Consider the following 26,246-nt stretch of genomic DNA (forward strand, 5'->3'; position numbering starts at 1 on the left):
AGAGACTATTTCTTCTTCCTCCATATTCTTTGCCAGCACACAAACCCTTATGTTTGACTCACCTGGCACGCAGGTTTTCCCACGCTACCAACACCAGCTCCCGAGTAGGAAGCTTTCATATTAAAATTAACAAATCACTCAAAACACCTCCATATTAGTCCCGTTTTGCTGATGGGAAAAGTAAATCACAGAAGTGAGGAGAAATAATGGAACTGATGTCACAGCTCAGAGCTCAATCTGCCAAGAGAACTTACCAATGCAGCAGTACAACAGCAGTAAAGTAAGAAAGGAAATACATGGATACAGCACATGGAAAGTTCATTAAAGGTTAATTGTATAATACTATGGAAGAGTGGGAACATTTTCTTTACCATGGATCTTGGATCATAGATCCTGGGTCTCTCATTTCCAGAACTCTGGTCACATGAGGTACCAAAGAAGTGATGAACAAACATACACTTTAAAAAGGGAAGTTCATGATAATTCATCTTTCAACCTTTTCTTAATGACATCAATTATAACGACAGAAGCTGCCAGGAACAAAGATGCAGCACCAGTCACCCCAAGGCAGGCAGACCTTTGGAGACCACAAACAGCACTGCACGTGGGACTCAGTTAAAACTGGTGTGAGTCTGGTGCTGTGTCAAGCTGATGACCAAGCCTTAAACTGAACCTTTACTGAACTAAAGTAGATGCTGTCAAACCTCAGTTTTCCAAGTGTAAATGTCTGAAACAGTTATGTTTAGATAACTGTGTGCAGAATGTAAATTAACTTTCCATATTAGCAAATTTCTGAAGCAAATACAGAGTTTGGATCATTGAGGCTTATTTAACCAAGACCTAGCTACACATAAATATTTCATTTGTCCAGAGGCAACAGACATGAGTTCACTGATGATTCAACATCAAGTGCATTGACTTTTGCTCTGCGATGACATTGCTCACGAGATTCTTTTCTTTACATAAACCTTTCTTGTGTAATCTTTTAAGCGGCATTTTACATACTGTATAATAGAATTCACTGTATTGGACCTTTTGTTTATTTTCTCAGCCTCTGTCAGTGTCTTTTTATGACTGCATGTCTACTCCCTCTCTTATCCCCACTAAACTTTACTCTGATACCTAAATAATAAATACCAGAGGATGCAGACTTTCAGCTTCTGAAAACAATGCTCCAGCAGGAGAGAAGACATAGCAATCAATTCTCAGTATAACTGGCTTACAGTGACACTAGAAATTTTTACTAGTAATATCTTTGTTCACATACAGCTGCTTGTTTTGCACTTTTTTTGGTTATTGTTGTTTTTAGCATATTTGCCTGTCTACCTGTCTTCACTGTTATGATGCATCTCCAAACCAAATAATTTTATGAGCAAAACACACGTTATTCTCAGAGCTGCCATCAAATGACAGTCATAGACAAACATGAATTGTTCCAAGGGTCCACTCAGAGAAAGAAAATACAGTATTTCTGTTTTAGCAGATCACAGGAATCTGTGGATCAATTTTATGGGTTTTTTTAATTCTCTTTTTTATTTCTTCCTTCCCTGGATGAAGTTCAGTCTTTCAGCACATGGGGGGAAGAAATAAAAAACCTGAAACCATTGGTCAGCAAGAAGACCCTCTCTGCAAGACTTGAAGTATTAGCAGGCAAGAAAAAATAAATGAAAATAACGCAAAAATCTTTCCAAGAAACCACCACTGAAATATATAAGCTCAAAGTTCTTCAGGAGATCAGCCCAGAGCAAAATAAAGTGAAGCTAGCAAGTTTATTAGGGTGGTGGACCCTGGAAGAAGACAAGATGAGAGCAAAACCTGTGTAAGGAGTCCTGTTCCTCAAGGGAGGCAGGCAGAGAAGAAGTTTTCAGCACATCTTGTATGGCAGCATGTCTCCTTAAGAGAAGTCTTCCAGAGAGATCCTGGCCTCCCAGCCAAATCCATAGCGGCCTGAAAACCTGCTAAGCCTTTCCACAAAGCTTTGACAGTACCGCATTATCTGGTGGTATGGTGACACCAAAACCAGATTTAAATAGCTAGTCGGGTCATGATTATCAAGGAATATTTACAATTATCATTAAACTCAGTGAACTGACTTAACCATCCACCATAGCTTTAGGTAAACTTCCCAAGTTGTTGTAGGCACAGAGATTTTCTTTGTCAGTGTTTGTATGCAGCTTTGGGCAAGAGATCTTTGTTCTATTGCCTGCACTACCTGAAACTACGTACTTCCTACATACTACGGATGTCCCGTATGCGCCTTGTAGCACACAGTCCTTAGGGTAATTCTGAATTACCCTGAAATGGTCATTCTGAATACACTCGTCAGTGCTTAAAGCCTTACTTCTTTTTAACATGAAGGAAAGAAATATCCAGAAACATTAAAAAAAAACCCCACAACTTCTGGGAGCTCTACAACAGGAACACATTTATTGATTTTTCTCAAGTCCTGTGTCTAGCCTGTGAGAGAACAGAGTTACAATCACAATAATATTAGATGGTGTCAAAATACATATTATTGGACTTGTGCGTGTGTGCGCGCGCAACATGACTGGTGATTGAATTTAGCCTGAGTTAAGGTTAGATATGTCAGGCTTGCAGTGGAGGAGCAATGTAGAAGCAATAGCTATAGTGTTTCTATGCCCACTACGAAATGCTGCAGAGCGTAAGTTTAATAAAATGAAACAGGCCCAGGGGAACAGAAGAACTTCAGAAAAGCAGTGATATTCAATTAGATCAGCCACAGTAAAAATGGGAACAGATTGAGCAGTATATTTCACAGGACCCCATGAAAAAAAAAAAGAAAAAATTAAAAATATAAACACATCTCTGGCCTGTGAGTGTGGAGGCATTGATCCTCAGCAGTATTATTTCACCATAAAAAGAGACACATATTTCACTTTAAGAAATGATGGAACTTCAGGGAAACAAAACCAATTTTCCCATCATGTTCCAATCCTATTATTTTGGTACAGAAGGTCATCATTGTACAAGCCCAATGGTCATTCACAATGTCAATTAACTTTGCTGAGGCAAATCTCTTCTCACCAGACACGGGATACTGGCTTTGTGTCCTTATCATGAAGTAAGAAACCCTTAAACCATTTTAATGGTTTGGTTTTCATTTTTGTTTGGGGTGGACTGTTTGTTGGGTTTGTTTTTCATTTTTTCAGCTTCCCCCTTCAATTTTGGAAAGCAAAATGACAGTGAAGTGTATAAGAAAACAAAAGCTCTGATTTTCAGTACATCCTTACTTCAAGTTAGAGTTCTATCTCTTGGAAAAGATGCTCTAGAAGAAATGACAACTAATCGCTGTCTTCTTTCAAGCCTCTGAACTATTTCACCTTCCTTCTTCCTGCGGCTGCCAGGAAGCAGCACGTGTTCACAGGAACATGTTCTACTTGAAACGGAAAGGCTATTGTCTTGCAAATTTTTATTACAGCCCACACTGAGGGAAACAGTTCTACTGCACTTGCCTGTTGAGATAAACCCGTTTCTCTGTTAGCTGACCATTGCCGTGGTTTGGATCTTCATAGGGTTCATTCTGCACCACTTCCACACCTTCACCTCTGTCACTCTGCTCATGGCTATGCTTGCTTATCATGTACAGCTGTCCAATTCTGTACTGCAAAGCAAAATCAAGAACAACATATTAACTTTACGTAATACACATGTATTCAAAAGCCAATGGCACACAATGATAGGGCAGTATGCGCAAATAAAAGGTAGTTCAAGGGCAAAACCCAGGATTTCGCAGCTTCATTCAGACCTATCAGTTGGGGACCTCCCATTGTCCCATTATCTTATTGAGTCTAGGGCATCACTTGTGGAAAAAATAACAAAACTCATGTGTATACAGATGTAGAGAATCAGACCTGCCCTTTAATTTTAGACTCTAACTATGTATGTTAGGAATAAATAAACGATCTACTGCTTCCACATGCTGACATGCAAGGGCTTTTTAACCAGCAGGTGAACTCTTCGAGTTCTGTGGGACACAGGAATCCCCCCTCACACCAACACAATGCCAAATACTGAAGCCCTGCAAAAAAATTCAGGACAACTATTGCTCATTCACAGAAAGAAGAGCACCAGCTCTTAAGAAAAAGAAACATGTAGACTCCAAGTTCTTCAAAAAAGAAGTTTGAGACAAGTGATTTGGCAATATTATTAAAATTAATTTAAGCACTTAAATGGTCCTTTTTCTATAGGCTCTTGAGTTACTTTGGACGCCAAAACCCAGGAGGTTTGACCCGATGTTGCTATCACAGAAAAATACATCGTTGTACCAGCAATTGAATTTTTTCTCAGTATGTCTGCACCTACACCAGGGCTTTTGCCTCTAGAGAAATGTAACAAAAAGTACATCCCTTAACCTTCATTAGCAAAGATTTTAGAGTAAAACTGTACTTTCCCATACATTTTTTGGTCTGAGATTTTTATCCTCACTTATGTCCGTTCCGTATTCCTGAACATAACATGGTTCTTACAACAAACTCTCTTTGGACCTATCAAGTTTTCTCCATTTGGATCCCTCCCTCCCCCAGAATTATTCATTTAGGCATATACATGCTAATCACTTCAATCACATCAATCACTTCAAATACAAAGAACAACCTGTTAATTTAGAAAATGGCACAAGCTGCCAAGTACCAACTAAGCATAAACAAACAAACCATAGTGACAGTCTGACCTCAGAGATTTTTGTGGTTATTACATATTATGAACGGCAATCCTATCACATACTTTAAAAAGCCCAAATCAAAAAAGCAATTAGCAGAGGGGGAAAACCAAACCAAGACAGACCTTATTAACAACAGCCAGCAAGGCAGCCTTACTAAACAAAACATAAGGAATAGGACCATGGAGGGCTCCCTACAGAAATTCTTAAATTCCACATAACGCTATTTCATTCCCCTGCAACAGGCAGGCCACAAGAAGGTAAGCAATTTGGAACTTGCACCTTGCGGGATCATTTGTTCAGGGGACAGGGATTTCTGTTCTAGCACTGAATGGACACCAACTCCTTCCTGGCCAGCCACACACTGCAACAGCAAGTGAATGATTTGCATCAAAATGCGCCTTTCAGAAGATCGTTCCAAAGTACTAAAAATGCCTCAAGTTTACAAAAAGGTTCTTTAAGGGCAAAAAGGTGCTCTACGGGAAGGATAAAGTAACTTGGATCTATTCTCTTTTCCTCTAACCTAATTAGGTAGTTTCAGTGGATTTTTTTTCCATTACTTATTTTGAAACACCTCCTCACAGTGAAGAATATAACCCACTCTTAAAACTTGTTGGAACTAGTAAAGAAGAGGACTGGGAGGAAAAAAAACCCAAAAGATACAGTTGTCATAAAACTAGCAAATGCCCTATGGGTCAGGTCAATTAATTGTGTGACCCTTGTAACATCTGAAAAAAAAAAAAAAATAAAAAATCAGTAAATCTCTGTGTAAGTGCTGGCTATGCAAATTGGAACTGCCTGGAAATTTCAGTGTTACGCACATGATGTTTCTTCCTCTCCTTTCTACTCATAATTAGAGAGAATTAATGGCTTTTTAAAAATATCCTATATAACTTTGGAGAATCTACCCTCTCACCACCTACAAATGTTCCTAAGACGTTCATTAAAATGATAAGTAGAATAATGCTATTTAAAACAATTTGATGCTGGTACTACCTCCTGCCTATATATTCAGCTTTCTCATCTCTGGTACTTCTTTCACACAAAATGTCCCCATTTAAGACATAAGTCCTAAAATTATTTTTCTTGCTAATCCAGTTATCTACCTTAGTCTCTACTGAATCCTTTTCTTCTCTTTCTCATCATATTTGAACATTTTGTCCTAATCTTCAAGGCTCTGAAGAGCCGCAGTCCTCACACCTACCCTTCAAGTAGTTCCATGAAAAGCTGTCTTTTCTCTTTTTCATTAAAAATAAATTAATGCATTGGTATACAGGTAAGGCAAAGTTTGTGGACAGAGGCAGTATATTGTATTTGATCAACTAGTACACTTTGAAAAAAGATAACTTCCAGGCACATGAAGCTGTTCTTCAGGTCTGAAATCAAAGCAACATACTTCAAAGCTGAAGGCAATTTGAGAAAAAATGTTTTGCCTTTAATTAGATACATATCAATCAGACCACCTGAGAGTAAAGATACTTACTGCCTGTGGAGCGATAAGGATGTTAGAAAAGAGGAGAGGTGATAAGGTGCTTATCTTCTAATGGAAAGAAAGAGATCAGTAATTTATAGCCCGTGGAATATGAAAAGGTTAGGTGAGGGGAGATGAATTACAATTTGCCACAAAGCCAATATTTCTATTGAGATCTCTATTGAGATTTTTGCCATGCCGTAAAATCGTGACTTTTAGTTGCCATGGTCATCTCTGGAAATTGTTTCATAATTGCACATATCCCTGCATGCTTTGATTTCCTACTTCCATGTAGTCTTTTGCCATTTTGCTCTTAGTTTTCATGGTCAAATCCAGACATCTCCATTTCTGCTGGAAATACTAGCTCAGAAAGCTCAGGATGAATGTAGGTTCACACCGACAACTAACAATGGGGTCGTACTAAAGCATTCACTTGCTCCAGCATCATGAATCAGCTATCTACCTATAACATCACGTGCTTTCCTAACAGACCGTTACTCCTTCGTGGACGCACACTCCCATAAAACACTAGCAGAAGATCAAATCACAGAGACAGTAAATCAATCCCAGCGCACGGCTAGGAGTGACTAGGCTGCACTCTGCAGCTGATGATCAGTGCTGTCAAGCAGAAATTGCTTTACAGATGTTGCATAGTCTGTACTTAGCGAAAGGTTCTACTTCTCTGAAGAGACTCAAAATCACACACACTCCCAATTATACCCAACATCTCTCAGAGGGTATCCAAGGCAGCTCAGCACGGCACTTTTCACTTGGAAGATGCTGAAGAAACCAGAAGGCACCATAACTGGTACTGGACAGCTCTGCTGTAGGAACCAGACTGCTACTCACCTCTCCCCAGGCGATGACCTTCCATACCTACAGACCTGACCCCGGGCAGGTGGAAGTACCCACCTTTCCTAACTACTCAAATGACTCTGCAGTCCTGCTAGAAAGCAGCTGTATTCTGCAAAAGAAACATACTCTTACATGTACTTCAAGGTAGTTAACTCAGCTCTTCTGCGTCCTATTAATTTCTTTTTATCTGGCTTATACAATTTTAATATCATTTTAGAGCTTGATGATAAGAAAGTTAACTTCCAAAAATAGAGTACTTTGCTAAACCAGAGAGCACACAACTTATTTCAGATAAATCAACTTTTAAAAAAGTGTATGTTTATATTTACATGAATGAAATCCAAAGCAAAGGTGTATCTTTTAGAACTTGCTAAATTTAAATGCCTGAAAAATAAAGGCACAGCTTTTTCTAAGTTCCTGTTGATATTGCGGAGAAATATCACTCAAGAAACATTTTACAGGAGTAAGAAATACTCATTATTCCTGCAAGGGTAAAGTGACATGCCACTATTATTTACGTTGCTCCATCACAATCTGAATTTCCGTGTTCTTAGCTGTAACATAATTTTCCAAGGCTATATAATGTTTCAAGGAAGTCAGTAAAATTTCACACAGTGGCACCTGATCTGAAATTGGCTCTGGAGGAAAGCTTTTGTTTGGAAACTCTTCAGTTTAACAGTGGAAAATTTCTTCAGTATCACAGGAAGAACTGCAACAAACGCAGGCACTGAATGCAGAGTTAGAGATTTCTAAGGATATTGCTACATAGCTTTTGCAGTGGGCTTGATGTTTCTCAACTCCTAATGAGTTCCACATTGTCTCAGTGGTGAATTCCCTTTTCCTTCAACAGGCAGATGGTGTTTGCGTATTGGGAGTTCAGTCATACAAAAAACAAGGTTTATGTTAGCAACAGCATAACGATGGTCAATCTCAATTTGCTTAAAATTACAAGTGAGATCAGAATAATTTTTTTTGCATTCTTGAGACAGGAGGGGGAAAAGAAACCACAAAAAAAACCACAGAAGGGTGTCCACCCTACACATCTTTCAACTGGAGAACTCCCATTGTCTTCAGCAGGAGCTGCAAAAGAAATCATTGTACAAACACACCTGCATTTTTTCAGCCTGACTGTTGCTCACTTTTGGACTTAATACTAGTCTTAGAGTACAATTTTCCAAACTTCACATGGAATGTAAAAAGTAACATCTCCTCAAAGGAGAAATTGTGCCAAAGGTATCCATAATCTTGATTTTCTTTACCATTCCTTGAAGTTCTTACCTAAATTCTCACAGAAAACGTAACAGATTTATCAATGGTTTCATCTTATATAGCAACTCTCATATTCAAAAGAATTGTTGAACCCTTTCACCTGTTTACTCTTCTATAACTAAACTAAACCATCAGGGATGCTGCTGCCATTTCAATTTCTGCAATTTATTATTTTAAGTCAGTTGTGAGATCCCTCCCTGCAGTTAGAAGCCAGAGTCCAGAAGATGCTGCATGTCTTTTATACCTGTTAAAGGTAACAATTGTTCTGCACGCTGCATTTTGACAATGGGAAGTATTTCTCACCCAGTGATTCATGCTAAAACACGCCGGTGGCTTCTAATCCTGTCCTCAGAAAACCGCAAAGGTAAAACAGAAAAAAAAAAAAAAAAAAAAAGAAGAGAACCTGCTACAACTAAACTGAAACAAATCTGAATTTACGTGCAAATGTGCTGCTTTGCAGAGGCAGCTATAAAGGGCAAAATTTTGCCTCCACTGATGGCAGTAGGTGTGTTGTCATTGACCTCAATTTAGTAAAGATTTACTTCTAGCAAGAAAATATAATGGATCAACTTCATCGCCAGTTGTATCTGTCTGGCTACACTGAATCCAAGGACATTGATTATGGCAAAACAGCAGCAATTTGATTAAGGAATTCTGATTAATAGAATGCCGTCTCATTAATAGAAAACTATTTTAAAATGGACTGATAAGTCTCTGATTTATTTTCAAGTCACAGTCTTTGGAAGACTGTTGGTGTGCTCTTTGGTGAATGTCTTCCAAGACTTCATTTCAGGCCATTTTTTAACTAAAAAGAATAATAGGAATATTATTCAGCACTTGTGTAATAATTTCCATGTTTAGAAGGATTCAAAACGAATTCTAATTATTCCTCTACGTGCCACCATGTGACAAGCATGGTGATCCCCAGCTAAGTTACATGTTCAAACATGCACTGCCTGTCACTCTAAGCAATCTCTTAACAGCATTTCTACAGAGATATTTTATCTCTAGAATAACTTCCATGAAAATGTACTCGCTTGAGTAAGTATCTTTGTTTAGGAGGATAGTTTCCTATTGTGTGTTTTGTTTTGATGTTAGAAAGCATTGCTTCCAGGTCCTGATTAAAACCTAAGCCCCACTCTGCCATAAATATGAAAAGCTTACAGCTGGATATTGAAGACAGGCAAAGAAAGTATTATCCTTATTTTATATTTGATTAATTGAAACAGAAATTAATACCTCAACCTTAAAAAAGTTGTCTGTGATAGAACAGGGAATTTAGCCTCAATCTAGTGATTTCCAGCTCAGAGCTTTTACCACAAGACGTAGATATAATTTAAAAAAAATTCTAAACAGTAATTACTTAAACAGAAGTGGTTTCTCGTATCTTACTCGCTGACTATAAATCCCTCATGTTATTATTGTTATTAGGCATCATTCCGTCTGCCTTCTAAAATGGGCGAAGCCTAATGCATCTTCATGCTCATCTGGAGGTTAAAGCAGAGCCCTCACCTGTGGGCAATTCCAACACTGGCTGATGGAGCACCAAGATTGTGCTTTCTGATCCCCATCCTCGTGTAGATGATGACTCATACCTATTAAGAATAATTTAAGAAAATCTTTTCCATGAGACAAGCTCCAGGTTCTGACAAGGTGATTTGTCTTCCTTGTTATTAACATTCCTACATTGGTTTTAACTAGCATAGAGGAACGTATGATGTACTGGTATTTGATGTTTCATGTACTGGTGGGTTTCTATTGGCCTCTACTTGGCCTGCTTTTTGAATTAGGTTTTTGTTTGTTTTGGTTTTGTTTCAGCTGGACTTCTGGATCTCAGGGCTACTACCCTGCAAGCAATAGAAGTGAGCATTTCTCATTAGCCACGACCTCAAGGTTTTACTGCAGGACAATGCTATGGAGGGAAATTAGTCAGACTTGTAATCATCGCATAGCTAGAACACTTTTTGCCACTGGATTAATAATTCTCTTTGCCTAGATAGCCATGTTTGGGAAGAAAATAAAACTTGCTGTAAATTCGAACTTGGAGGTGTCTCTTACGTAGCATAACTTACCAGTGTGAAGGTAGCAGTTTATATTTCTAAACTAGTGATTTTTTCCTGGTAAAATAACTACATTGTGGGCTAGAGCCATGCAAAAAGAGGACTGCTGGGAAAGACTGCTGGGAAAATCTGCAAGGAAAGCACAAACAGTGAACAGAGAACGCTGAAGGGGTGTGTTCCGCTTGCCTGGTGTGGTGCCTTGCAGAGATACCCAGACCACCACGGAACTGGTATTAAGTCTCCTTTGGCCTGGCTGAACAGCAGTGTGGAATCTGCACCAATAAATTATTTAACTTCTAGTATCAAAGCTGTTCAGAGCAAACCGGACACCTTTGTACTGCATTCTATTTGCCACGTAGAAATACCCTAAGTGCAAAGAGGCTTTATGAACTGTAATTTTAAAACAGCTGTTCCTGAGGCACAAATACAAGGAAGAAACTCCAGAATCAAAGGTAGCTTTCTAAAATTATTGCCTTCAAAAGCAAATCTGGTTTTACCTAAACAAAAGATCAATCAACCTTCTGAAACAACAGCAGGATGGACTTGTTACAAGAAGGAATAACACCAAAAATCTACACGACAGACCTTATCCAGTTATAGATTACTAGCGAGATGCCACAGTTAAGCGAGTGCCATAGTTCCAAGTGTCATTTTACCTTTTGGTTTAAACATATTAGAGGTGTAAATTGCCTCAAAAATCAGTTGTAGGAAGCAACTGAATTGAATAACAGAGCAACACAGAAAAACACCAGCGATAAGAAAAATGTGCACAGGAGAAAGAGAAGTCATAGGAGAAATCAAGACAGTATTCACTAACAGTGGCAGAAATAAGATGCAAGGGAATTAATGTTAAATATTTCAGAGGCTTATTTTGTTTACAGATGATTTTATGTGATTAATGCCATTAGTGCTCAGGACATTAATCTGTGTAAGACTTCCTACACCAATTGAATAGTAAAGATAAATTTTCTGGCAGAGCGATGTCTTCTGCTTCATCACAGTGCAAATGAGGGAACCGACCTTGCCTGTGCAGTCATTTCCCTGTCTAGTAGTCCTTAGACTAAATTAAAGTTAAACGAGGAAAAGACAGAATGAGCTGTCACGGAGGTGACAGTACTCTCTAAACTAGTATACAATGAATGGTTTCATGTAATTTCATTCAAAACAACAGCCAGATGAACAAGGTCTATAGAAAGCTTTAGCAGGAAGGCTATAACAACAACTGTAAACATCTGGGTCCTAAAATTTGAACGTAAGTATGATGCACTGGTGTGATTTGAGAGCCCAAAAAACCCGTACAAGTAATCTAGTGGTATAAATGTCACTTTCCCTAGTAATATATAAAGAATCTGATTGGTTAAAGTTTAGAGTTGAGCTTGAAATTTTTCTTTCAGTTAATCCCTGCATGCATCCGTGATTCACAGTGCACTACACATCTGCAGACTTGCATCAGCAGTCTTCTTTAGTATTGCCCAAATTCATGGGAACATGCTTTTGTAGCCTCACAAATGAACAGTTGCAGCAGGAACAGTTGACTTTTGCATGCTGTGAAGCGTAATTCTTACTGCTTTCATGTTTGCTTTGCCTTTTCAAGGAAGAAATTACATCCTTAAGTTACTTTATCTGTTTAAATTCCTGTGAATGACAGTTCAGCAACAACATTTTGGATGTTCAGAGAGACCGTATCCTCCGCTAGTATTTACACAGCTAAAGAAAAATGGCTTACTCTAAATATACAGTATCCTGGCACATAATGGCTTACAACCTAAACAAGTGATAGTGAAATCAACAGGAACAGGTTCAGATCTGTGGTTAATAGGTGTACAAAGAAAATCAAAATACGTGAAAATTAGGTTGCAAATTTTCAGCTTTCATGCAAATGTTTTGCCAAATATAGCTCACGTCCTGTTCAAATGGTAGCAATTTTATGCTTCTACACCAGCTGTGCTATTGAAAAAAGCCAGCTGTTTATCCTGAGTGTACAAGCTCATGCAATTTTTAAGAATTTATTAACAATTAAGGTTTCATGAATTAAGGTTTTATGAACAGTATTTTACAGTGAGTCAGCTGGTTACATTTTTCAACCGTTTAAACTATGTGCTTTTTACATAAATACTAATAATATTCTATTATTTAGATTTATGAAGACACATGTATTTCCTACAAAGGATACACATGCATTTCCAGGAGGCTGTCTAAAATGTCCTCTGTTCACAAAACCAGAAAGAACAGCTAAAAGGGACTTACTGTGTCACTTGACGACTTATAACCAGCCTGTCAGGAAGGCACACTGAAACACCCTTCACATCTGCTGTTCCCTATTTATGAGTACCTGCCTCGGAATAAGCCACAAATATGCCATACCTTAATTACAAATGTGCTTTCCAGGCACAATTCTTGTCTTATAGTGCAAAACTGGTTTGATAACCATCAAATATTATTGATGCTTTTTCTAAGTCAATACAAAAGCATATTTTTATAACCACAACTCATTCATGAGGTGGTAGTTAATTTGAAGGCTGAAGCTCAAGAAGCTGTTCAGTTAAGCTCTTAGAATTTTAACCAAGAATGCAGGGAAATGAAGTAAAACTTCAACATAGTTTTTGTAGAGGTTACTTAAGTTTTTTTTAGCAACCCAAACTCTTTTCCTGATATTCCAGGAAAATACTATTTCCAGTTCAGATATTCCAAGAAAACTCAGAATGGAAATGTGTAGGCTTCTGTCTTGATCACTGTCACTGATCTCTTCTTCAGCAGCATGCACTAGCCCTGCACATGGGGTGACACCTAAGTCTATTTTGCTCACAGTGAAAAGTAACATTTCCCACGGATTAGTGATGGCGATCAAGAAGCTTGCTTTATCAAACCAGACAGCAAAATTTCTTACATGGTTTTCCACTAAAAAATAAGATTGAGCAGGAAAAAAAGAGAAATTGAGCTTGCGTACCGTGCATATAATTTTTGTTGGCTAGAAAAAGAGTGATGAGGGCAGCCAGACAATGCAATACATCAAAGGGCATGAGCAAAAAAGCTGAGTTTGAACATAAAGGTTAACTTCTCTGAAGCACAGGATTTTTAAAAGTTTACTTATATTAATTCAGCTTAGTTTAAGCTGGGAGTATTCTGAGTTGCTTACATCCTTTGATGCTGTCAAAATTCACTAGAGTACAGAAATGGACTCGGGAGTTAGGTTTAACTACAAACACACACGTTTGGTACATCTATTCACACTTCTAGAAATTATTTTTCTCTTTTTGCACAGCTAACGGTATTTGCTCAATGTTTAAGTAGAACTTTCCCTCAGGCTTCTTTTCTCTAATTACTCTTCTTCAGTAATTACTCATTTTTGTGACTTACAAAAATCTCTCACACCAAACCCATCAACTTTCAAGTACAAAGAATTTGATGCTTTCAGGAAAAAAATTTGCCTGTAAACTCTGGGTTTAGAAGCACCAAAGAGACTACAAAGGACTCCATGACCTTTGCCAGAATCACAGAGGGGAATAATTCTGCATCATAGAATTCTGCTTATAAATGTGAAAAAAGGAGAACTTCCTTAGGATACACAACCTAAATTGACAAAATCCTGATCATCAGGATTTAGTATCTACTATTTGCAAGCTGAACAAGACAAATCCAGCCTGCATTCTGATATCTTATTCAGAAGAAAGTAAAATTTTATTTGCTACTTCCAATGAAACAAAAATATATTAGTCCAGAATATTTTGATTATCACAAATACTTCATCCTACATTCTGATCTTCTAAAATAAAACTGACTTCAATTGGATTTTTAAAGTGCTTTTGTTTTATGCCTACAACCTGAATATAAAATAATGTTAGATACAATTCTGTGTCTGCAAATAGTTGAGGTCACTCCTGCATCTCTGCATCTAACCTAGAGATTAGGGTGATGAAGATATTAAGGTTATCTAAAGTCCTCTGATGAAAGGAAGTACACGACAGCAAGACTTGAATTATATAAGGAAATGAAGACACACTTTCCTCCTCATTCCCAGATTTGTAAGATACACTGAAATCTGAAAGCTAATACCAAAAGAAGATAGTTTTCCCATTGTGGTTCATTAGCACAAATCTGCAAGTGACAACACCCCCCCCCCCCCCCCCCCCCAATGTTAAAATAAGTCACTACTGTAGCAACGTAATACTTCTGCACTGATGCCTTTTTTACATGCACGAAGTCTCTAATAAATGTAGTAAGTAGATTTAGGGTAGAAATCTGATTGCTATTGACTTATGGAAAATCAGAACTGCTGCCAAATAAAACTCTCGGGCAAGAAACCTGAAGTTTGCTGCAGAATGCAGTGCGGCTGTGACGTCCGTGGAGTGCACATGCTGGCGAAGTGATGATGCTTGGGACAACGTGTGTCTGTCATCTAATACCTTTGTCTACATTAATCACAGAATACAGAACCTTTCACTTCCAACTTTTCCACCTTAAAAGTGCCAGTACTTTGACAATATACAGATGAACAGAATTGCTGCTTTCCAGCACAACAGAGAACGAAAGCTCTTACATAAGTAGAAGTAAAATTTCCAGGAAGGACCGCATTCCATCCTGACTGACAGACTCCAAAGCTTCCAGATCAGACATTCTTTCAATACCATATGCAGAATAAAAGGAGGATGAAGGCAAAGAATTACCGCCAAGGGACTCTATAGGCTTAATTCAATTTTATCATAATCCAGATATGTGAAGCTATAAGGTCTCCAGATGTTTTTGACAGATGGTGTCACAGCATTAAGCATTCTACCAGTGCTTATCTGTTTTGACTGACCATTGTCAGATCCCACACAAATCCTGTAAGGAAAGTCCAGAACATCACAACAAACACAACCAGCACCTCCTCTGGAACAGAACTTGGAAACAGTACAGAGGGAAAACTACAACAAAACTGTAGATTTTAACCAATACAGAAGAATTACACAAGCTCATCATACTTAGGAAGATTAAAGAAATCAAACCTTTTAAAATATGCTGTAACTTTAGAGTGCATGGATTTTAAAAATCCTGCTACAGAAATCTCAATGCAATATTCTTCCACATGCACTTTTAATTATCATATTTTAAAAATGCCAGAATAAATTTTAAAGCTGATGTCAAAATAACATCTGCCATACCAAAATAAAAAAAACCAGTCTGACAATGTATTAGAAATGATACAATGTAATTATTCTGATGAATCCAGTAAATTGAAGGACTGCAAACCAATTTACAACAGTTTCATTGAAAACTCAAACATTTGTAAGGGGCCAAACATAATCCCTCAAAACTTCACATGGTCACAATATATCATTATAAGCGTACACACAGAAAGGTAATTACCTTTCTCTAAGGACCTTACCCATACTAACAGAGTTAAAGCGATAATGCTTGGGTTAAATGGGATATCATTTCTCAAGCTTATACAGCAAATAATTATCTCTATATTCTGCAGAGATACCTACAGTCTTGTTATACGGGAGCTGTAAGTCATAGCTGGCAATTTATCAATGAAGATATATAGCACGTAAGAGAATCCAATGCTACAAACAGAGCCGTGACAATACACCAGAGAACCAAACAACTCTTCTAGGACAGATACTGCTGCCCTGGCTCTGCTGGACACCAGCAACAGCAGTACTGATCACCAGTGCCAGCAGAAGAGTGAGTAGCTCCTGCTTCTGTGCTGGACTGTGCATACTCTATACCACAAGTGACAGATAAAACAATTTCTCAATACTCCTAAAGTGGGAGTATCTTCCTTTCCACCACAAAGAATTCTCTTTGGTGTTCAAAATTTCTGCTACAGAGAGGTTTCCAAAAGGCCACTTCAGCTGGAACTGATCCCGTCAAGTTCAATGGAAAGACTCTCCTGTTGACTCCGGAGAGCTTTGTAAGCGAACAAACAGCTTTTCTGTACTTTCTAGTCCAAAGTTAACCACTTCCTCATTAGTTAGAGCCAGCTGCGTCATCTGGAACGGATCCTCTGGGTATAAGAGTTCATGGTGTACAGTAGCACCAGGGAATAAAGATGAAAGACGTAACAACAAAGTGTATAAATAGACATCTTTATAGAGAACCTGGTTTTCTTCCTCTAGTCCTTCAGACCACAGCATAGTGCTCTGAGATAATCACGAGATTACAGTTTATGCAAGTACTCTGGGCTGTAATCTGCTATCAAAGACACACATTTTAAAAAGAAAACATATAGCTCAAAAACTTTAAATGCATGCACCTTAGAAAAAGCTGGTTTTGTACAAAAGTCTGAGAATTGATCTGGAGAGTTCTGCTGTAGACCTCAGTAATTTAAAAAAGCCCCCAAAACTACACACACAAAAGCTAAATACACACACACACGTTGTCTAGAAATACAGTTAGAGATAGCATTGCTTCCTTTCTCGCTACCCCAAGACCTTCCCCTACCCAAACAACAAAACTCTCAATGAGTCATTGGATCGGACTCAGCGAGGAAGTGGTTGCTGTAGCAGTGGCAACCCAAGGAAAGCTCTGTGCAATACAGTTTTTATTTTTTATAGCATGCAGAATGAGCAGACAGCAAGGACACAAACTTGTTGCATGCCAACATAGCTTGACTTTCCTCTAGTTCGTAACCTGCTTATTTTATAAACTTACTACTTTTCATAAAAATAAGGAATTCAGACAAGCTTATAGATTTCTTTCACATACGCTCTGTGGCTGTAAATTATTCCTCAAAAAACATAAAAAGGTGTAACCAAGAAAAAAGACAGAAGATTAAAACATGAATGAATCTCACTAAAAATATCCATGCCCAAACTGGCCTCACAGGTTGGTCAGTAATCAAATTTTAGTCTAACATACTTGTAAAATACATGTGATTCAGTCAAACATTCATAACAGTACGTAACAGTATTACTTTTGAGCTCAAACATTGCTTTTAAAACGTTTTAGATTGTTTCTACTATTTCTATAGGTGACAAACATTTTTATGAAAGGATTTTTAATTCTAAAAACTATGAACTATCAGTTTTGTTAACCAGATAACGCTAAATTTGAGTATGAATACTCAGCGCTTTATTCTACAGCTCAAAGGCCAGGCAAATGCACACTTAATTTTTCCATCCAACAAACTCTGAGTGCTCTAGCGCATCGTTTCTCAGATTTATTTTAACGTGAATCCTCCTCCCCTGTTTGAAAACTTTTGGGGTGGGAAGGGAGGGAGGGGATGTCACACTACCTACTAGGTCTTCCCAAAACAGGGAAAACTCCAGAATGTGGTATTTTAAGCAGCGCCTGGGGGCTGGAGCTTGTCTAGGAATATTTTAGCTAGGTGCAGGTTCAATGGGAGCTCATGGCACACTGTTAGTGCAGGATCCACGAGGTCGCTTCCCAGCCACTTGTTAAACTTTATAACATCCCGTTCTTCCCTCTCGCACATTCACTGCACAGCATGAATACAATAGGAATGTTAATGGTTAATTATCCAAGTTCAAAACCTAAATTCTCTGTTTGTCTTTTTTGTTGTTGTTGTTTTGCCATGCGCTCAGTGTGGACTGCATAATTCTCCTGAGAAGCAGATAACCATCTGGGCAGGCAGTGCACTCCGAATTCCTCACTGCCATGGCTGAACTGCTATCCAGCACCTCAGACTGACAAATTAAAGCTACACAGTGTCACAGCAAAGTAAGCATGTTCTTCAGCTGCATCTTCCTTGATCACCAGCATCTGATATACCGGCTTCTCAATCTTGGATTATCAAAGCCAGTCCCTGCCATCGCACACAACCAGACTAAACGGTACTTCTTGAATCTTTTCTTCTAGCTACGCTGCATACAATTAAAACCAACTAAATTAATGTATAAAATTCTACTCTTTGATTGAAAGGATGGCAATGACAAATTTGCTGTCTTAAGTGGTCACAACTGTCATTGAGAGCCAGCTATCAGGTTGGCTCTGTGGGAAGCTTGCAGTGTTACTTCAGTGGGAGCCAAATGGTCGTCTTGCTGTGAACACAAATGCTGACAAGCAGTGCAGTGTGTGGGAAGAAATCTGGCATTTCCAGTGGGATGCTTGCATGTGTATCAGCAGCTATGGGTTCATACACTGAGAGTGTATACTCTAGTTGACTAAACCTGTCATGTGCCAGATTCTCTTATCATGATTCTGAATAGCTCAATAGCTACCTGATATAACCTGGATGTCCAAACAATTACACCAAATAAACAACTAAGATACATAAATTAAGTTACTTTATAAATAAACAACTAAGATACATACATTCAGTCACTTTCTAAAGAAAAAGCACCCCAGGTATGACAATGAAATAGAACAGAAAGTGCAGTGGTCACAAAAATAATATTTAATGCCAACAAGGGAATTTTTTTTTTTTTTTAAATCAAACCAAAATTTTGATTGCAACTTACTACTTTAAATTTAGATTGCAAAATAAGTAAATACTATTCAAAAATATTTAAGATGTTTGAAGTGAGGCCTAAACATAAGAGAGGACTTAGTGTTGCAAAACAAAGTTCATTTAGGGAAAGAAGATGCAAGACTGCATTCAGGGCTGCTGGATGATAACACGCTGTTTTCGTGTCATTTTCCCATGGCACTTAGTGATGTTAAAACTACAGAGTCTGGGAAGCATGACTGATTGCTGCTTTATGTTCTTATTCTTCCAGTAATTTCTAACACAAAACCACATAATGACCATCAACATGGAATACAAAAGCTCAGACCTGACAACCAAATAAGCCTTCCAAAAGGGCAAACAGTGTGTTTAATTCAATTGAATTTAGTGAAGGGTCAGAGCTCTTTTTTACAACTCTGAGGATTCCCATTGCCTAGTTCTTTCTGAGTTACTGAGAACAAATAGAAGATTTTTATTATAGCACATATTATAATGTGAGGAGGAGAGGAAATGAAGTCAGAGTTGCAGCCTTGGATTCATCTTTGCTGGCTTTTCCAGTATTACCCAGCTGAACTCTCTTAACAAACACCAGACAATCCCACACATAGCAAGTATGTCACAGTTCTCTCCAACTGGTACAAATCCAGCACAACCAGCTCTCATGTCAGTCTTCCACCTTTCTCAGCTTCTTTTTTATGTACAAAACATGGTAGAGACAAAAAGGACGACTACACAGCACTATAGATCTGATGGCCTCTTGGTGGCCTCCTAAACAAAATATAGGAAACTTCTTGAGCCACATGAACAGGACAGGGCTCAGAATCTGCCAGCTGCAGCTGACTCCCTTGAAGGTCACCTCATTTTCTGTGCCACAGCTCGCACAAATCAGCGAACCAAGCTTTCTGTACGCTGCCTTCATTTAGTAAGGCTGTTCTCTTAAAGAAGACTGTATGTTTTTCCTATAAGCCGTAACGTATGCTACAGGGACACAACATACTCTTCTGTAGCCAGAAGGTTTGAATTTGAGGCTCGCTATTTATGTTATTCTAGTCCTTTACTCTGCCACAAAGCCCTGACAACTCCAACTATTCAACAAATGACTTCCCTGCCACAAAGGCAGCCAGAGTAATTAAAGATTCATTCATATGAATAAATGCCTATGAAGGATCAAATTCCTTTTTTTTTTTTTTTTTTGCCTGTGGAAATGAAAGGATAATTCAGTAATTTCATTACATCAGGAAGATAAAACTAGCATTGGTTTTCCACTTACTATTAAAGGTAACCGTGCAGGGCTGAAATACTATGCCATTCTTTGCCATTCCATTTTTAGATTATTTTCTTTCCATCTATTGGTGAGATTTATATCACAAAACTATCAACCTTTACAAAATGGATGCTTTTATCTTTGCAGCTAAGGTGTTTGTGAAGTCAGGATGATGTGAAACAGTTTTCTACCGTATAGTACGTTTGCCACGTGATTAACTGGAAGATGTCACTGCGGTATAACTATTTCATCTTTGTGAAGACATACATTCAGGGCAACAACAGAGCACAGTATGTGCTCTCTCCAATCTAGAAAGGCAAGCAATCCCAAAGGGAAACTTGCACAAACACACTTGCCTCTCCACTCATCTGTAGATCAAATGTTTCATTAAAGCCATGCAACTGACATTTCTCCTTCCAATGACATCAGAAAGAAAAAGTGACATTAAATGAATTCTCAGGTTACCAGCAGATATTGGCTTCAAAAATTTTTCTAGATGTCACAACAACCTCGTGGAAATTCCTAAAACTGCAATTGCCCCTGCAACAATACAAAACCATGAACAAAAATGTGGTGTTTTATCCTTTCAGAAATACACTAAAACATAGAAGAAATTCATCTTGGCCTATCAGAGAACACCATCAGCTTAAAGATCTGTATGAACAGCTATTAAGCAAGAAGCTCAAAGAACTGGAACAACCTTAAATTTTCTTGAAATGAAAGATTAGATGTGTTTTTAAGAGGTTATATGAACAGGATGCTAAAAGATGATGAGATTTAAAGGCTAGCAAATAATTCATGCGTGAAACAACACAAAAATAATAAAAAATACTGACACTGCAGTGCAAGCTCAGCATGGACTAATTCCTTTGGCTGTATTGCTCTGAGCTGCCGTGGCTAGATTGTTTCCAACACCCAGGGTAACATTTGCAGATAATCCAGGTGTAGATAACTGACTGCAATATTGCAGTCAGAAGTGTACCTATACTCTTAGCTCTTACTTATATTTTGCTAACTTTGACTTATGTTTTATTGTTATTTTTTGGAACAAAAGATAAAGGAGCTTCTGAGTGAAGCCAAATAACATTCTCATCTCCTACTGATTTGAATTCGACTTGAAGATGGCCACTGTCTTGCCAGACCTGGTCTAACACACCATAGCTCGCAGTTTCACTTAAGAAAATACTGCTCTGACAACAATTCCAATGAAGCCAGTTTAGTGAATGTCTTGCGTATTTACTAGCTGTACTGTTTATATTACCAGCAATGATGTTGATATTGTAGCAGGTCATTGCCAGTTAAGTAAAACACAGACTTACATTACCATTAACCATTTATTTTAACATTGACATAGGCAGTATATCGTGTAAATAAGTAGCAGTATTCTTCTGTTAACAGAACTGTATTTAAAATTTACCCCATCAGTTACAGTAATATGAAAATGAAGCACGTACATTGAAGAGATATGTATCTAAACTATAAGCAGAGAAAGTTACAGATCACCTATCATTCAGCCTGCTGACAACTCCCACTAGCAGAGACTGTTCTGTTGGTAACAACTCTGCTGAATTTCAGTTGCATGAATGTTTTACTGTGTCTCCTTTAGGCTCAGAAAGACGCAATCAAAATGGCTCAGGAATGTTTCAGTTGCTGGTAAGAATAACACTAATTGTTAAATAAAAGATTCATTGTATTGGGAATAAATGTGGGGTTTTTTTTCCTTTTAGAAAGCTCTTATGCCTAGAGTAGGCTAGAAAAGGGACTTGAAATTCAACAGACATGTAGTCTTTGCATAAATACTTGTCTTATGCTGTTCACATGAAAATCTATTCATGTTTAGCCCCTTGGCTAAGTCTAAACCTCTAAATGTAAGCCTTTGCAAATGGTGTTCCATTCAAAACAGAAACTTTTTGGAGCTTTCCAGAAGAATTACCAAAATATTATGTTCTTACTGTATACTCTCGAGCCTCTCACTGATCCTAGTATATATAGGATATGTTTTCCTCGTTATGTTATCACACTTTTTTCTTTTGCTTATTCTCTTCTATCATATGTCATCATGTACATTTTAAATGATTATTTTATCTATTACCCACCATTATCTCAAGCGCAGGAGCCTGTGCAGTGCATCTCAAGGTTCCAACACAGATGATAATACAGACAGTGGCTCACATGAGGCCATACAGTCAAGCTGGTTTTCCTCAGAACATTTTAAATGTCCCCAAAATAATTACAAACAAAAATTAGGCTTAAGGAAATCTTATCAAGCTTGCAAAGCCAGGCAACTCAAGAGTTACGGAAAAGTGATGGATGGCTTATTGGGTATTAATGCACTTGTGTACATAAACACTATGGCACAATTAAATAATCATGTACCACTTTTCCTCCCTATTCAAAGTAGCTGCATACTAATGCAGATGATTTTACAGAGGGCTTCTGCTCCATTTGCTGAACAGCTGAAAAACACTGGGAAACGAAAACTGTGCGAGCTCAAGGTCAAACGCATTGAAGAATACACATCAGCACGCATCCTCTGGGCATCACAACAGTACCCAGTTGTGATGCATAAGGATGAGAAATTACAGAAATTAAGAAATCTAGATAACACAAGGCAAATCATCAAATTTGCTAAATTCACTAAAAAACCCTCAAATTCTTCGCAAGCAATTGCTGTCTCCTCGTTAACCATCATTTAGGTACCCCACTTGACACAAAAGATCTGAATCAAAGAAATGCTAAATATTTACCAGATCAGTCAATCAGAACTGTGTTCTAAACGGGGTATATAATTCCACTCTGAAAAATACGGTTCCAAGTGTTAAATATTCAACATAAGCGAACTATCATACCTCAATACAGATGTTCATCACTGGTAAAATTACAAAATTTGTTAATTTTACAAAAGTGTAACGAAAATAAATTTATTCATGTTCATTAAAACATTCAGACACTTTAATGATAAGCATGACTCAAAACCATTGTAGACAGCAGTTCCAACTTCAGAGATGAGCAATAAGTTACTGGAAAAAATGACAAAAAATTGTATAATGAAAAACTGGTGTTGAGCATCACCCAGCCTCTCCACAAACCAGTTTTATGGAAAATATATTCAAAAAGCAGGCAAACCAAAACCATATAGGCAATGTTAATTTTGGCACCTCCTAATTCCAAGTACTTGTCCTTGAACCCTTAAATAATGAATTTTAAACCAGACCATGCTATAAAAAAATGAAATCATAATTTCGTTGATGTTTTGGAATCTATGAAAAAGGATCTAGGCTACTGAAATCTTTGTAGACAGGTTGCAAATGAAGTTGGTAAGAACTCAAGAGTGGCAGCTTGCAGATGTACTTTTTCCTGCTTGCAACGATTTTTTGTTTTGTTTTGTTTCCTTTTTGAGGTTAAATAAAAGCATTCAGCTTTCAATTCTTATCTTTTGGATGTGTAATATTCATGCTACAGGAAACAAACATCAGTATTTTTACCTCGTGGGTCTTTTTCCTGAAAACAAGATGTTAATACAGGATAGAGTAAACAAAACTTCAGTTTTTAAATTGAAGAAGCAGCAAAATTAATTCTGAAAGCTTCTTCGTTCAAGGCTGAAAGCCTTTATACAAAACTTCATCCTAGAGTGGTATTTTCAGCTGTAATATAGGGGTTTGTAATGGAAATGCTGACAGGCCCATAATTATGGAAGCACTAGCGGGCACCACTATAATAGTATATCAGATAGGCATACTACTTAAATTCGATACAAGGTATCAAAAGATGTGTCTGTCCTCATTAAAGCAGCACTTAAAATTCCTTTTAACCTCCAAGACTAAAACTATTAATTTGATGTTCAGAAGGACAAACACTGGTACTAATACTTGCAATGAATACAGTCCCTTTAGTACTTCAGACTGAAGTGGTGGATCTTCCTAAATGTTTGAGCTCATAGAAACTGCAAGAAAATAAACAGTAAGAATAATAACATTTTATTTTACAGGACCAACTGAAGTCTTGTAAAACCACATAAAAACTGACACATTAGTTCCTGTGATTTGTTTTAAAGCTTCTTCTTATATCCAAACATGCAAAGATATACCTGTGATGCAACTACACTTTTTATTTTTTTGGTGGGCGGGGGGGAATTTTATCACCCCATTCACTATCTTGTTTGACAGTCAGTTCTACATATTACTACAACATTCTTGATGCCTGTACAAATTCCATGCATGCAGAGAAAAGATCAAGCCTGAAGATCCAGGAGGGTAGCTAGTTGAATAATATGCTTATAGCCTACAGAGATTTCAATTTCATGTTGCTAATCTCATAAAAAACATTAAATAAATCAGTAACATGATTGTGATATGCATAGTATATTCTATTTCTATAATATATAAATTCTGATATTTCATCTGAGAGTTGTGTGCTATAATAACATTCATTCTTTTAACAGATGCAGCAATACTAGCAGGGGATTACCTCTGAATTATTTCCAGCTATATGCTCGTTCACACCACCAAGAAACTCACTCTTATTTCCTTCTTTGCATTAAGGTGCTCGAAAACAATAGAAAGAGTGAATTCACATTTCCTGCATCTAGCCAGAAAATCAATTTTTTGGGGCCAAGTTCTCCTGAACAAGCCCCTTTTCAAGCGTAAAAAATTTCAAACAGAAAGAAAAAAAAAAAAGTGTTACATTCTGTACAAATCTAGGTATACAGCTCTTATCAGGTAAGGGAAATAACAAACGCCACATTCCACAGAAGCTTGGCTCACTGGAAATGGGATTGATGGTGGTTTTGATGACTAGGTAGAGAAAGAAAACATCTCACTGAACAGAAAGTACTTTCCCATGGAAAGCTGGAATAGTACTATTTTGAGTAATGCCCTATTTAAACACAGGGACACCCTCACTCTGTCACTCACACAAACGTGATTTGCATGTTTTGGTGGCTTGTAATTCTGTCTCAGACTACAGTAATGCCTTATAAAAGATGATTCAGAAGGTTATTATATTCACACATTTTCCATTACTAAGAGTGAAGGCTTCCATGGGCCATCAGTTTCAGGCCTACAGCCACAAGAGAGCATGACCAGCAAAACAAAAAGGTCCCAACATCTATTGATGTCATTCCTATTTGAACATGGAGCATAACTGAGACTGCCAGGATTCCTGCATTTGTGGTCATAGGATGCTTTAATTTTCCAATGAGAAAAATGGGGTTTCTCCTGAAGAGGACAGGTTTTAAGACTTCGTATCACAGAAGACAATGAAATTGCCTAAGTTCCAGAACTCAGGTCCACATGAAGATATCTTTTTTTTTTTTTTTTTACTATTAAATCACTTGCTAAAGAAGATGAGGCAGTAAAGTAACAAGGGCCAGAAACGAAAAATGTATCAGCACTTACAAAGCCAGGCTCATCTCTCCTAGAAATCTACTGACCAGACAAAAATTTGCTTCATCTTGTGCCATTTTGTCCATAATATACATCATTTATCAAATAACCTGTTCCACAGTTTTATTAAAAGTCCCTAGGAAGCAGTTTGAATCTTTTAACATAATTTGGTCGTCTGATAGAACAGAGTTAAAGAACACACAGATATGAATGTCATACGCAAAAATGACTTGTAGTACTTTGTGGAAGAGTAACACAAAGAGCACTTGCTTGAATCATGAAACCAGGTGTGATTTTTTTCAGGTATCATGTTATACAAATATATACAAACAAAAAGTTCTTCAGCATTCCAGGAACAAAATGTGAGTATGGGCAACCTAAAAGTGTATCTTCTTAATGCAAACCTTACCTTCTGTTCAAATGCTGGTCAGCTATTAAGTTGCCATTAGCACTGGATCACACACTCATTTTTCCTGACCATTACACCTAACCCATATATCTCCTATATAAGTGTGAAAGACAGAAACATATCAGAGAAAGTTTTGCAGTGATGTATGTGGTTTTCAAAGGCCATGAGATTTTGATGTGACAGTAGCTGGTAGTCCACAGAAATAATACTTCATTTTTAAAGCATTTTTAGATCTTACCTTAGAAAAATTATTTTCAAGTAAGTACCTTCTTACTACAAAACTACCTGTCTTAATTATAATTTTTAACAAAGGTGGTAAAAACTTGGTCCATAGATTTTACTACACACTGATTCAATGTATTATTACAATCCAAAGACACCACAACTGAGGTAAATCTTTAATTCAAAATTCACAAGCCTGCAGACCCTTATTTCGCACGGATACATTAATTACCAGATTTTCT

The 26,246-nt window shown here is 37.6% G+C and overlaps 1 protein-coding gene across 1 annotated transcript in view; it reads right to left on the bottom strand.

The window, feature by feature from the left end:
• Nucleotides 1–26,246, bottom strand: part of PITPNC1 (phosphatidylinositol transfer protein cytoplasmic 1) — an 87,445-nt gene that overhangs the window by 45,015 nt on the left and 16,184 nt on the right. Inside the window, exon 2 of the mRNA XM_080389177.1 lies at nucleotides 3,474–3,622. Within this exon, the coding sequence (XP_080245303.1) occupies nucleotides 3,474–3,622 (149 nt within the window). The remainder of the gene's footprint in view (nucleotides 1–3,473; nucleotides 3,623–26,246) is intronic.

Source organism: Falco punctatus (assembly GCF_963210335.1).
Source record: "Falco punctatus genome assembly, chromosome: 1".
NCBI classification, from domain to species: Eukaryota; Metazoa; Chordata; class Aves; order Falconiformes; family Falconidae; genus Falco; species Falco punctatus.